The sequence below is a fragment of the Mesoplodon mirus genome (genome assembly GCF_964341445.2).
Source record: "Mesoplodon mirus genome assembly, chromosome: 7".
In the NCBI taxonomy this organism is placed as follows: domain Eukaryota; kingdom Metazoa; phylum Chordata; class Mammalia; order Artiodactyla; family Ziphiidae; genus Mesoplodon; species Mesoplodon mirus.
In genome coordinates, this window is record NC_138983.1 from 90,947,858 (window position 1) to 90,962,675 (window position 14,818).

Below are 14,818 nucleotides of genomic sequence, written 5' to 3' on the forward strand. Positions count from 1 at the left end.
CTTTGTGGTAGTTAGCGCAGTTACTTGCAGGTGAAGTCCAAGGAGCACCCAGTTGGTTTCCCAAGAGCTGAGAGCAGGCGCCTAGGAGGACAGAGCAGATGTTGCACATAGTGTTGAGCTAGACCCCCTGTGGTTGAGAAAATAGTCTCCTTGCTTCCAGCAAACGCTGGAGGTGGGGGGGAGACCCCTAACCCCAACTTTTGGGTTAGGGTTGAGAAAGTCGACTCCCGCTTCCAGCAAATGCTGGAGATGGGGGTGGCGGGGTGCTGCTGCACCCGCCGTGGAGGGCGGGGCTCCGAGCCCCACCTGTGAACTTGGCATCATTTCCAGCAGCCTCCCTTTGGGACCAGAGACGTCAAAAGACCCTCGTTGGTCCTCTAAGACAGTTTCCATTTTGGTTTGGTGGCTCTGAGGCCTGGACCAAGGGGCACTTGATCCATACTTTTTTAGGCTACCTGGCCTTTGACTGCACAGGAAGCCTTGGGAATGTTTACGGTCGGATTTGTTTTTTTCTTCAAATGTAAATTTCAATATGTAGATTCCACAGATCACCAGTGTTGATGCTGAACATTGTGACAAGTAGATGAACGCTTTCAACTTTGAATCCAACTTTCTGGGATTTCTCTGGGCAGAATTTTAAATGTTGGGATGATGGCCCAGTTGGGAGATGTGGCAGCTTCAACCTTTTAAAATTGAAGGACAGTTTGCTTAAGCAGATAAGGGTGTGGTTTGGGAGGGTTTTCCTGAAGTTTTGTCTTCAGCATTCTTGGTTATTTTCTTCTGCTTAGCCAAAGATACCATGTGCAGTATAAAGGCTGTCTGAGCTTTATGTCATGATAATCTGGTTCTGGAAGTTTAGAAACACACTCTGGCTTCAGATCCGCGTTAAATAGATCACTTGCGTGGCCAAAGACCTCAAACCATTCCCTCCTGGGAAAAAGGCTTCTATTTCTTAGGCTAAAACGCCCGTGTGCAACCACATGCTTGTGCCTTTAGCGGTGATGATTAAATTTTCTATGAATTGAATAAGTCATGTTTTTTTAAAAAGTTAATGAGGCATTTAATTAACTAACAACGTCGGGCTTATGGCCTTTATGGTTACATTTTGCAGGTAATGGCATTCGGCTTATAGCCGCTGAACAGAGAGCTGTCCGACAAAAGCAGTTTGACTTTGCTTGGGAATGGCTGGGCTGCCCTTCGGACACTCCCGTTTATTTCTAGCGGAGAAAATAAAACCAAGGAATGTGTTGCATCGACAGACTCGCCCCGCCTCTTCACCTTTCAGTTAGAGAAAGTGTTGGTGGCGACGGTTGCCATCCATTTAGAGGCCATCACCCTCTTAGCTAGGAGAGTGTAGTTAGCCCACTTGACCCCCAACAGAGAAGGCCTGTGGGATGCTCGTCAACAGCTGGATTGCATCCCTCTAACTGGGGCCCTCTTGGGCCTTTTGAATCTTCCCAGCTGACCAGGTACCAAAGACCTGAGTTATAGGTCTAGTACTTCATGTTAATTGAACTTGGGGTTTAATATCTCTGGGCCTCAGTTTCCAAGTGTTGAATGAGGATAGTACTACCTTCCTTTCCTGGTAGCTCCTGGGTTCCTGTGGGTGACAGAAGACGTCCTCGTCTGGGGAAATGAGAAGCACTGTGTAAATAGTGGGATCAACGTGGTTGAGTTAGGACAGCCCGTGGCCAAAAGTCTGACCTGGCCGTGGGGCTACTGCTGCCTTTGCTGCCATCTTCCAGGAGAAGAGAGTTGACTTACCCACCAGCTTGGACGGCCTTTCATTTCTAGGTACCCTTGAATCTGCCCTAGTAGTGATGAAGGTTTCCAGGCGAAGGCCATGATTGTCACAGCAAATAAACCCTGGGTTGAGTAAATTGATGTGTGCACAGCAGTTGGTGGCCTTCAGAACTGATCCCAGAGCCACGTGACAGGGCCTCTCCCTGGCTGGGGCACACAACTCATTAGCTTGCAGCCGTCCACTCAAGTCTGGCTAGTGAGGGCCTGCTAAAAGCGCAGCAGCTTCATGCGGTATCCTGGATACCAGGGCTCGGGGCAGGTGGCCTGGGAGCCCAGAGGATTGTGGGCTTTCTGGCAGGTTGGGATGTAAACGGAGAAACGCATTCGTGGGCGTGCCTTTTGTCTTCCTCCTCTTGTTTTGGAAGGGAGCTGCTGCAGTGACCCGAAGTAACAGGGCACCGATGGCCAGGTTTACCAGCATGCCCCATTGGGTTCACGTGGTAAGCAAATGGAACATTCTAGTTCGCTCCCAAGTGAGTGGTCACCTTTGATTGGCGTGTCCTCCAAAGGGCATAAAAGGTTTTACAGAACCCATCTCGCACTTATGGGCGGCTAGAATGACGCCCTTTTTGGGTTTAACAGATGAGTTACCTGAGAGATGTCACAAGGAGGCCTGTTCTGACCCCATCGCATCCCCCCTTACCCTGCAGACCATGTGTTGGGCCACATGCACGTTCTGCCTACTCCCAGCTCTCAGAACCTGCCGGCTCTCTGCTGGGCACGACTTACCCAGTATAAACAGTATAACGTGTTTTCTGGTGGCAAATACTTTCGATGTGTCTGAAAACTTTCTTAAGGTAATAAAACATTGAATAAGTTCCTGCTCTGCTTACTGGGAGTGGTTCATATTAATATTTTAACAAGCCAAAGAAAGAAGGTTAATAACAGTGATTCTAATGCACAGTGTTGACACAGAACATCTCCGGGGTGGGGGGTGGGGCGGTGAACGTTTTATTTGATTCTTGAAATGTGGAGGTTGCATCCTGTGGTGTATCAGGTTCCTGTCATTAACTTGGGGCAGAATCAGTCTAAAATTTTCATATTTACTCGAGAGGGTGGAGTGAGGCAAAATAGAGGGTGGGGTTATTGGAGGCATTTTGTGTCATTCCTCGAGGATGGAGGAAGAGAGCTTCTCTTTAACTCTACTTAACGTACAGACAAGAGCATCTGAGGCCCAGGTTCTGATTTGGGGTCTTAACAAGGGGCGCGAGGATGTAGCTGACCTGGGTGTCCCTGCTTCTCTAAGCTGGGGAATGTTCTCCGGCTGATTTAAGCTCTCTTTAAGTGTTGGTCATCCATACTTTTATCTAAACTTGTGTTATCGTCCACTGCCACTGACCGAACAGACCCATCAAGTGAGAATGGTCTGTGCTTGGCAATGTGTCATCTAAGATGTTAGCAGCCGTGACACCTCTGTACTGGTCACGTCGGCCCCTGGGCTGAGGGCTTTCATCGCTATCCGAATGCGTCCTCTCAGCAGCCCTGTGGAAGCTTGGAGAAGTTCAAGGGTAACTTGCCCATGGTCAGGCCAGTGGTGCAGCAGAGCCTTAGACAACACTGTCTGCATCTCCAAGCCCTTCTCACGCACTCTCGCCCCCCACCAGGATGCCTGCCGCCTGCCCGCGCCATGGTGGGCTTTTGGCCCCGAGGATGTATGCCTTTGAAAGTGGGCACCGCCAAGCTATGGGGAGGTCACGCTTACAAGGTTCACTGTATCGTGGTCTGATGGTATCTCCTCTCCTCTCCTCTCCTCTCCCCGTAGGAAGTGGTCTTGTACTGCCTGGAGAACAAGATTTGTGATGTGAACCACCGCGACAACGCGGGTTACTGTGCCCTGCACGAGGCTTGTGCAAGAGGTTGGCTCAACATCGTACGACACCTCCTTGAATATGGCGCCGATGTCAACTGCAGTGCCCAGGATGGAACCGGGTCAGTGGTGGTCTTGCTCTTGGCCTGGCCCTGTTGGGGCATAGGCAGTGGTTCTCAGGGTGTGCAGGGAACCCCAGAAGGAAAGATGGAGAGTGAGTGCCATGTAAGCACACTGGTGGCGGAGTCCTCTAGAATGGAATCGGACAGATCTTTCTGGCAAATTTACATAGAACTTTAAAACTCTGTGACGCTCTTATGGACAGAAGTCCCTGAAAATGTTGAGCCTGCATGAATAATCAGGGGTGTTCTCTTTTAAGACCCTGGACTCTTCACCAGCGTCTGTTGAATCTCAATCTTGAACATATATGTGAGTTGAAAGTTGCAGGAGTACAGACAGGTCCAGTGGCAACTGGCTTGATAGGACCTGCCGTGTCCACCCGCATCCCCGGGCCTGGCCCCCACTCTGTCCTTGACCTCGGTTTATTGGCCAGAGGCCCAGGTCTGAGTCAGCCCAAGCATCTTCCTGGTTGTACCTGGGATGCCACCACGAGGCAGGGCACTGGGGCTTTCCTGACGGTCATAAAATGAGCAAAACCGTAAGGTATTTGGTGGTTCATGGTTTCCAAATAGCATCCTTTCTGGATGGGACTGTGGACAGTGTTCCTGACCCCAGCGGACACGAGCAGGAGGACTCTGTATCCTCCTGAGAACTCGCCCTGCCTGTCGACTGCTTCTGGGCGAGAGGGTTGATCACTCATCTCCAAGTTGGTTTCAGGAGAGGTTCCACTTTGCCCCTAGTTTCTTTTACAAACTGCACTTTTTGGGTTTTGTTTGTAATGGTGTAACAATGGCTTGTCGTATCTGCTTCCGTGGTGCTGGGGTTCTTCCCCCCAGCCCGCCGTATGTTACCTTCTTACAGTCTGTCACTATTTAAGTTCATTGGAAACGTTTTCATCGTGGCCTGAGTTCCTCCTTGGGCCATGCATTAAGAGAGATTTGCATTGAAGAATTAGGCCTGAGATGGTCCCTTCACCTGTCCCGTAAAGGGTTATGTGTTGAAATAACAGAGTAATTTGTCGCAGCGACCGTACACTCACCTCCTCGGTGAAATAGCGCGCCTACGAGGCTTGGCCACACACGCTCGATTTTGCCCCGTGTCCTTAGAAGCAAGCGTCGCGTGCACAGGTGTAATCCCCCGCACCTCTCCTAGGCCTCTCCACGATGCTGTCAAGAATGATCATCTCGAAATTGTCCGCTTGCTCCTCTCCTACGGTGCTGATCCTACCCTGGCTACGTACTCAGGTAGAACCATCAAGAAAGTGAACCACAGCGAACTTCTGGAGAAGTTCTTAACAGGTACGGCAGAGGTCAAGACACGGTCTTGTTCAAGCATCTAGACGGTGACTTCACAGCCTTTCACCTGGGTTCCCCCTACCCCCACCCCCCGTTTGCTCTAAGTGACCCTTTACTGGGAAAAGCGGCCCAACGTTAGTCTGTCAAAGAAGAGATACATACTTTGAGTTTTGCGAGGTGGGGGGCTGGAAAACTCTTAGCTAGCCAGGCTAGCTTTTGTTTGGCAGGCTGGGGCGGTGAGGCGGGCAGTCCCTCAGGAAGGCGGGTGGACGCGTGGGGAGGTTTCAGTCAGATACCTGGAGGCGTGTGCAGTGGGACTTGTCAGGAGGTGACACCAGCCCCAGCGTGAGATGTTCCCGAACTCCAGCAGCATTTGCCTCTTACCAGCAGGCGTTATCTTGTCCTTGTTTCTGTTTCTCTCTCTCTCTCTCCCCCTCTCTCTGCAGACTGTTTAAATAACCTGCAGGCTCCTGACGACGGTAGCCCCGGTTGCTCTTCGGAGTTCTCTGGCAGCTCTGTGTGTGGTGAGCAGCCTTGTTCGTTTCAGTTGGGCTTGTGGGGGTGGGGGTGGGGGTGGTGCTGTGAGCAGGACTTGCTTGGGAAAGAATTTTTCCAGGGTCCTTTTTGGCGAACAGCTGGAATCTTGCTCCAGCTTACTGACCTCTCTCTTGTTTGCCCCCCCGTTTAGAACCAGATGATGAAAGTGGTTACGATGTTTTAGCAAATCCCCCACGACCGGAGGACCAGGATGACAGCAACGAGGCCTATGGTGACCTATTGGAATCTGAATTTTCCCAAGACCCCCTTTTGCCGTGTTATAACGTCCAGGTGTCCGTCGCTCAGGGGTGAGCGTGGCCAGCGTGTGGTCGAGAGCCAGCCCAGCTGCTCTGTGGGGTGGCAGGAGTTAGAAATCCCCTTCAGCAGATGAGGGTGGCTGGGTTGGGGGGTGAGTGAATTCCTCACCAAGTGTCCACCGACCTCACATAATGCAGTGGAACTTTTCCAGAAAAGTTTGGGGGGTGGGAGGGCTCCCCAGCCAACTGCCCTCATTGGAACACACCCCTAGAGCCCAAAGGACACGGGAGTCAGCGACTGCAATTGCAGTTTCAGTCAGTAAACTCTTGGGGAAGGGATCCTCCCCAAACGGCTACCATAGGGGCCTTCCAAGGCGCGTGAGGTCCACGGGACGATACTGATGTGTACCCTCTTCTCGTATAAGATTAGAGAAAGCCGTATGTGTCACCTGGGCTCTTATGTGTCTTCAGATTTGCTTAGATCGAGTCTTGTCCCCACGGTCGGGCCACTGTGCCCCATGACCAACCCTTCGGAGTGAACACATCAGGAGACCTTGCTCTGCTGTGTGTTGACCCCGGTGCTTAAGGAGTAGCATCCTCCTTGGACTCTGAGGCTGGGAACGTGTCTGCCTTTGTGGTGACATTCTATTCGGGATAGAGATGATAAAGCGTGACAGGGTATCAGGAAGGATTGTACCACCTCCCTTCTCGAAAAATCCTCACGGCAGCATTGAGGGGCGGGTTGGAGGTGTGGGAAAGGAAAGGAAAGCCAGGTGACCTCGAGTGTTTCTCATGCTCTCTCCGTGAGGGCCGGAGGAGAGGAGAGGTCAAAGAGGTGTTTGCCATCTCCCTTGGGTTGGCATACAGACTGGTTTTCCCTAGTGACTAGAACGGGGTGCACTTACTTGGAGAGGGGTGACCTGAGTTGTGACCAGAGCCAAGGCAGCACTGGGGTGGCCTGCAACGAGGCTCATTCAGGGGCGCTGCTCCTGCTTTTGTCTAAGTTGGCTGATCCGCCCTAGGTGGCCTCTTAACACATGCACATGAGTCCAGAGTTCCCCCGCTAGAAGTAGATCTTCCGGGCTTCCCTGGTGGCACAGTGGTTAAGAATCCGCCTGCCAGTGCAGGGGACACAGGTTCGAGCCCTGGTCTTGGAAGATCCCACATGCCACGGAGCAACTAAGCCCATGCGCCACAGCTACTGAGCCTGCGCTCTAGAGCCCGCGAGCCACAACTAGAGAAAGCCCGTGCGCAGCAACAGGCCCAACGCAGCCAAAAGTAAATAAAGAAATAAAATTAAAAAAGAAAAAGAAGAAGAAGTAGGCCTTCTAAGGACAGTGAGAAGTGGGGTGGGGGTGGGGTAATCAAAGTGGAAGTAGCAGGCCCTTTCCCCGCCAGGAGACGGGCAGTTCGTAGTTGGGAGCGCCTCTAATTTTGCCGGAAACTCAAACCACTGTCCTTTCTCTTGTGTAGGCCTCGTAACTGGCTGTTGCTCTCAGACCTGCTCAAGAAACTGCAAATGTCCTCCTGCATATTCCGCTGCAATTTCCCAAATGTGAAAATCGTCACCATCGCGGAGGCCGAGTTCTGCCGGCAAGTGTCAGCAAGTCTCTTATTCTCTTGCCCCAAAGACCTGGAGTCCTGTAATCCAGAAAGTAAGGAGCTCTTAGATCTGGTGGAGTTCACGAACGAGCTTCAGACTCTGCTGGGCTCATCCGTGGAGTGGATCCTCCCCAGAGACCTGGACTCAGACGACGACTGGTGAGCTCGCCGGGGCCCGCCGTGTACAGTGTGTCATGGTGTTAATCCTTGTGCATATGTGTCCTAATACGACTATTTCTGTAAAGAAAGGACACTATGAGACACGACTCCAGTCGGAAGGACTTCAAAACATGTTTTTTTCTTTTTAAAATTTTAAGTCAGTTTTTATGAAGTTGTTAATAAAGTTTCTTTACTTTTCAATGTACACATGCTTCGGAATATGTTTGTTTTTACTCGGAACAATTGTTTCTTTTCTTTTTTAAGGAGAAAAAAAAAAGGCAAAGGAGCTCCACACTTTGACTTAATTTCATACAAAGCTCCGACGACAGAGGCCATAACTGTTGAGAGTTGCTTTTGGGGCAAATTAAACCAGTAAAATTTTAAACTCTTCCTCCATATTAAAGGGATTGAATAAATTGGCCACTTTGGTGCACCTGTGTCCTGCGAATTGTCCAGTTGGAGATGGAGGTTTAGAAAGTGAGTTTCAGTCTTGTTTAAGTCTCTTCCCATCAGACTGGTCTCGTGATTTCCTACACACCATGTTACTTCCTGTCTACCTTGCCTTGGTGTTGTTCATGCCTGGATTGTCTCCTGTACCTGCTCAAACCTTGGTCCATTCTCGTTTGTACCATGGAAGTTTGTCATGCTGGATACTGTCAGAACTAATTTTACTTAAGTTTGCGTTAAGGTGCAAAGCACACGTTTTGTATATTTTCTGCTTTTTGTGTTTGTCTATATTTTATGGTTTCGCTTCAAGAAATATTATGGGACGGGAAATAGCAAGATGTAAAGAGCAAAAAAGTCATCATTCTCTTTCAATTGTTAGAACATCTATCTGCAATCATAATTATGATGCACTGTGGTATGTGTTAAAATAGTAAATACATGTAATGTCCCGTAGGAGAAGCAAACTCAGTGGTGTTGGTGAGGGTGTGTCATGGAAGTAATCACAAAGCAGGTGACTGTTGGTTGGGGTCCTGCAACATTAGTGTGCCTTCCCTGTGTCCAGTAGTGGTCTGGAGGGGTCAGGAAGCCTGCCTTTGAATTTGAGGGAACAGAGGGTTTGAGGTCCTCTCTCTTCTATTGCTCTAGTACACTGCATAGCAGCAGTATACTGGGTTTATAGTTGACGTTTAAATCGCTGATTGATCATTAAGATTGGGATGTATCTTTGGAAATGAAAATAGGAAGAATCGTATGCTTTTTCTTTTTTTCCCCTATATCTGAAAAGGTATGTAGTACTTTGCTGAGTGGTTGGGAATAAAGTTTGCAGTATTCAGTGTATTCAGTTTTAGTATCTAAGTAGAATTAAACTGTTGCTGTAAACTGGAATAGCGCTTTGTTACTGACAAGTTTTAGAATGCATCTGTTCGTCAATTACCTGTTTGGGAAGATTGTAGTTAATGATTTTGAGAATGTGGCTATAAACCTCCAACTGACTCAAGAAAAGCAAATAAGTCAAGATTGACAAATGTATAGGCTCTTCATCTTATTGTGTGTGTGGGTTTTTTTTTTTTTTTCCTTTTAGTTATTTGTCAAGGTATAAAGAATTCTATCACACTTAAGACAAGTTAAGTAAACTTCACGGGGTGTATTCTGACATGGCATGGAGCAGATCCCATGGCCTAGATCTTAAAGGTGATTTTATGTTTAAACTTTCATGAAAACATATGTGATTGAAACACATTAATATATTGATACAGAGGGCAGTTAAGTTTTGTCTTTTGTGTGTGTGTGTGTGTGGTACTGTTGTGGCCTCTCCCGTTGCGGAGCACAGGCTCTGGACGCGCAGGCTCAGCGGCCATGGCTCACGGGCCTAGCCGCTCCGCGGCATGTGGGATCTTCCCGGACCGGGGCACGAACCCATGTCCCCTGCATTGGCAGGCGGACTCTCAACCACTGCGCCACCAGGGAAGCCCTAATTTTTGTCTTTTAATACATATGAGCGCAGCTTTCATTTTGCTGAAAGAATATGACCAGTTTTCAGTTTGGGATTCTACCATTTAGTAAAGATAGTCCACTTAATTTTAGAAATAAGAGATTTAATATATAATACCTAATAATACTTTTATGTATGTTTTTTTACTGAAAACATTTATTGTAATACTGTGAAGAAACTATGCCATTCTAGTCTTCAAGACTTAAATGAATCAAGTGTTTATTAGCTGTTGTAGTTTTTAAACTAATAAAAGTCAGTACATCAGCAATTTGTAAATACAGTTTTTAAAATAATGCCTTAACAACTTTACAGTGGTTATAATGACTGTATTTAGGCCTAAAGTTAGTTAATAATTTGACATGAAGGCTTTTTAATAGTTTGATGGTGCAGATCAGGGATAGGTAAACTCTGGCTGGTGGGCCAGATCCAGCCCGTCGCCTGGCTTTGTAAAGGAAGTTTTTCTGGAACAGAGTCGCACCCATTGTTTACATGGTAGTTGTGGCTCCTTTCACCCTACACCAGTGGGGCAGAGTAGTTGCAACAGAAACTGTATAGCCCACAAATCTGGAAATGTTTAAATTTAGATTTTAAAAATTGAAAAATTCTTTGAGCCTATACAGGGCAAGTCCATTGACCCCTGAGGTAGAAAACAGTCAGGAACTTGGGTGCGGAAGCCAAGTGGCCTAGGTTCAAATCTCCTTTCTCTCATTTCTTTTTTTTTTTTTTTTTGAAATTTACAATCAACCATTTTTAAGTATGCAGTTCAGTGACATTAAGTACATGCATATTTTTGTGCTACCATCACCACCAGCCATCCACAGACTCTTTTAATCATGCAAAACTCTGTACCAATTAAACAGTAATTCTCCATTTCTCCCCCTTTCCCAGCACCTGACAACTACCATTCTTTTTGTCTCTATGAATTTAACTACTCTAGATACCTCATATAATTGGAATCATACAATATTTGTTCTTTTGTGACTGGCTTATTTCTCTTTACATAATGTCCTCAAGGTTCATCCATGTTGTATCATGTGACACAATATCTTTACTTTTTAAGGCTGAATAATGTTCCATTGTATGTGTATACCACATTTTGTTTATCCATTCATCTGTTGATGGACACTTGGGTTGCTTTTGCATTTTGGCTATTGTGAATAATGCTGCCATGAGCATGACTGTGCAAATATCTCTTCGAGAGCCTGCTTCCAGTTCTGGTAGAAGTGATCTGTCAGTCACTTTTGGTAGAAGGATGGCCCACTGTAGACACCAGGAAAATTTTTTCGACCACAGCCATATCCGTAACTGGTAATTCCCATTACAAAATATCGTTTACATTCTGGTAAGTAGCACATTAATGGTCCACCACTATCACCCCTGCAAGTATCAAAAACTCCATCTTCATCACCTGCACAAAATGAAGTGTAAGGAATTATATCCCCATAGCTCTTGTCAGAATTACAAAAACTTCGAGAAATATAATGCACTTCTGCTTCGTGTAATTTTTTTGTAATATTACCTTCTTCTTTTGTTCTTCCCCATCCACTTATAAAACACTTCGTGTTTCGGTTCAGTCTTTGGAAAACACCAAAAGGTAGACAGATAGGCTGAATATAATCATTATATCTCACTGCTTTCTTTAAATGAAAAAGCGCAATATCATTTTCATAAGATTCCACATCGAAGTCTGGATGGATAATGATCGCTTTAACTTTCATCATCTTGGAGTGTGGCTGACGCCCATCTATGTTATTAGTTCCAATCGCAGCTCTCCACATTACAGGATCTCTATTTTTCATCAACCTTATTTCTCTTTTCAGTTGGGGGTCATCTGTCTTAGTTGTCTGAGATGTAAGGGTTACGGGAGATGTCATCACCACGGTTTGTGGTAGCGAAGTAGCTGAAGGTGTGGTACGGATCTGATATGTCTGCATATCTCCTGATGCAGTTTGTACAACCACCTGGTTGCTGGGCACAAGTATTTGCTGTCCATCAGAGGTCTGTGCATACTGGAGAATTGTTGTACCTTGTTGAGTACTGCCTGAATTTGTCATGGTTAATGTCTGAAGCCCCTGTACTCCATCTGTGCCTGGACTGGCCAGCTGTAAGGCTCCATTTGGGGCAATGGCAATGTACTGTCCGGTGCTAGTCTGATAGATGGGAGTTGGAACAGACATAGAAGTGACAGCAGAAACTCCAGGATTTTCTCCGTCTCCTTTTCTGCCCCGTGTATCTTCAGAAGATAGGTCTTTCAAAATTTTTCTGTAAGATGGGCGCCGTGCTAGGATCCCGTGGGTTTTCTGTGAGGAGCCTATGCTGTCAGATGAGTCCTGAGACTCTTCACTTTCTGATAAAGATGATACCGTTTGCACGTGTGGTGGGTGAGTTACAGAAGACTGAGCTGTCTGGATGACCCCCTGAACCTGTACTTGCTCTCCAGGAAGAGGTACAATTGTCACTGGCGCAGATCCTCTTAATGACATCTGTTGAGGAATATGAGAAATATGAGCTCCCTGAACTGTTGAACCAGACTGAGGTGCTGTCTCTGAAGCGTTATTCTTGTGAGAATCTTCCATAATCAACTGCGGTTCCTTTTTGCTTCAGGAGCTCTGTCCCCACTGCTCCCACACGTGTTTTCGGAGGCCAGCACCTGCTCGGGGTGTCAGGAGACCGCTCGGTGTGGGGCAGTTTTCTTCGGTTGGGGCGTCGCGCTCAGCCCTTACTTGCTGTGGCCTAGAGGTGTCGTCCTCTCCGGCCTTGATCCACGCCTGACCTGCCCTCCTCTTGTAGACAGAGTGAATTCCTTTCTCCCATTTCATAGCTAGTGACCATGGGCAAATCACTTAACCTCTATGCCTCATTATGAGGTTTAAATGCACTTATTTGTATAAATAGTGCCTGGCACATACTAAGCACTGTGTAAGTGATTGCTGTTGTTTCTGCTTGGAGCTTTAATAAGTTATTGTTAATAGAAAAATGACACTAATGATTTTCCTTTTAGAGTAACAAAGGCACTTTGAGTCTTTTACTTTTTCAGGAATGTAATAAGACTTTTTTCATTTACAGTCAGTGTTCCCTGTTACCAAAATTTACTTTATGAACATAAAGAATTGAATGTCTTCAAGACAGTACTTTTGCTTAAATGTCAAACCATTATTTTCCCAAGGCACATCAAACTGGCTCTGCATAGTCCAGGCCTCTAAAGCTTGTGTGCACACCCAAGGTAGCATGTGAGATACATTTTGTAAATATAGTTTTTTAAATAATGCTTGAGACTTCCCTGGCGGTCCAGCAGTTAACACTATGTGCTCCCAATGTAGGGGGCTTGGGTTCGATCCCTGCTCAAGGAACTAGATCCCACGTGCCTGCCATAACTAAGAGCCCACATGCCACAACTAAAAGATCCGGCATGCTGCAACTAAAGACCCGGCACAGCCAAACAAACAAACAAACAAATAAATAAATCTTTATAAAACAATAAGTAAAATAAAATAATGCCTTAGGAGTTAGGAAAAGAAAATATGAGAACATTTTTACCTTTGTATTATTTTAAAAAATCTGTGTAGTTTATCATGTACATAAATACTATGTATGGAACTTTGTGTATATAATTTGTTAATAAATAAGATGCATATTAAAAAGTTTTCTTATGGTTTGCCCAGTGAGGTGTTTGGAGGCCACTGGAGGACAGGATGATGAAATATAGGGCCTCAGCAAAGATAGAATTTAGAACCAATTCCCTGACTTAGAAGATAAGGAAAATAATTCATAGACTGTAATTGAGTTGTCCAACTTTACGTAAGTGTTCAGAAACAGGAAATGCAGTGGCTAGAATCTAATCACTGACCGAGCAGAATCTGGGTCACTGGACTCGTAAACCAGAAGTGACTGTTGAATTTCTCAGGTTGATGCTCCTGGCATATATGCTTGATCTGTGTGTGTGTGTAAATCTCTGACAGAATAAGCCATACTCAGGCACACCCTGTTTCCTTATTCAAGCATCTTAATTTCATCCCATTAAATCTTTGAAGTATCAGACTACCAGAAGGCATGAAGAAACCTGGGCTGAGAGTCTTCATTCCAGGAGACGTGATCTTGACTGCATGGCTGGTTTGAGGCGCATCACTCTGAACTGCAACCCGCTCATTGGTGACCTGGGTGCAAGTGCTTTGGCAGAATCTCTTAGTGAGGATTTATGGCTTAGAGGGAAATTCTAAAATTGAAAATATTGAATTTTTAATATGCTTAGCTTTTGGCATGATACTATTGTGATAGGATTTTTTAAAGCCTCATTTTACTGATAGCTTTTATTTTGCTTTTAAACTTTCTCTAAGAGTTGCATATATCCTTTATAGAAAATACAGAGTAACAAGAGAACAATTACCTATCATTTTAATACCCAGATATAATCACTGTTCATTTTGACGTATATACTTTCAGTCTTTTTTTTTCTACAAATATACATGTACACTTAGGGATTACAAAAATAGAATTGTAGTATACCTGCTATTTCATATTCCTGCTTTTTTCACTTAATGATGTATCATGTAGTATTGTGTTGTATTGATGTCCCATAGTTTAATCGATTCTTTGCAATTCTATTTAGACAGTTTGCTTTTCCCTGTCAGAAACAATGTGAATACGTTGTATATACATCTCTGTGTCCATCGGGATTACTTCTGTAGAATAAGGTACTACAAGTGGAATGACTAAGTGTGACCTATTTTTAAGACATTTGATACACATGGCCAAATTACCACCCAGAAAGGCTATGCCAATTTGTAGTCCACCCCAACAGTAGATGCGAAGCCTGCCTCTCACAAACACTGGCCTGTAGCACTTGTAAAAAAATGTAAAACTAAAAAAATGAGTACCTCTCCATTTTCTATGCAAGTGGGATTACTCCAAATTTTATAACTTTTTTCAATTAATTTAGTATGAGCATTTTAGCAAGTCAGTAAATTTGCATCTCCTGCATCATTTTTTGTGATTGTTCAGTATTCCATTATATGAATATGCCACAGTGCACATAGCTTATCCATTCTTGTATATAAGCTTTGTCCAGTTTTTCAGTTACAAATAGTACTCTGATATATATCCTTACCTATATCTCTGACTATTTCTTTTGGTTAAATTCTTAGAAAGAGAGTTGTTGGATCCAAAGGGTATAGACATTATTTAAAGGCTTTTCTTACAGAATCTTGGCTTCATCTGATAGGAGAATAACCACATTGTGTTTTATTTTGTATTCATTTGATTGACTGGTGAGGTTTACTGGCTGTTTGTATTAATTTGGCTA

The 14,818-nt window shown here is 45.5% G+C and overlaps 2 protein-coding genes across 2 annotated transcripts in view; one reads left to right on the plus strand and one right to left on the minus strand.

Annotated features, from left to right (window-relative positions):
- Positions 1 to 8,098, plus strand: part of LOC309807644 (BCL-6 corepressor-like) — a 42,297-nt gene extending 34,199 nt beyond the window's left edge. The window contains 5 exon segments of the mRNA XM_082627475.1: positions 3,566 to 3,732; positions 4,883 to 5,028; positions 5,472 to 5,549; positions 5,714 to 5,870; positions 7,293 to 8,098. Of these exon segments, the coding sequence (XP_082483601.1) occupies positions 3,566 to 3,732; positions 4,883 to 5,028; positions 5,472 to 5,549; positions 5,714 to 5,870; positions 7,293 to 7,584 (840 nt within the window). The 3' untranslated portion in view covers positions 7,585 to 8,098.
- A 2,569-nt stretch (positions 8,099 to 10,667) lies between these two features.
- LOC309808871 (uncharacterized protein) lies at positions 10,668 to 12,279 on the minus strand (the record flags this gene model as incomplete). Its single annotated transcript, XM_082629446.1, is given in 2 exon segments — positions 10,668 to 10,754; positions 10,758 to 12,279. Coding segments are annotated over 2 exon segments (1,425 nt in total). The 5' UTR covers positions 12,096 to 12,279.
- Positions 12,280 to 14,818: the final 2,539 nt, after the last annotated feature.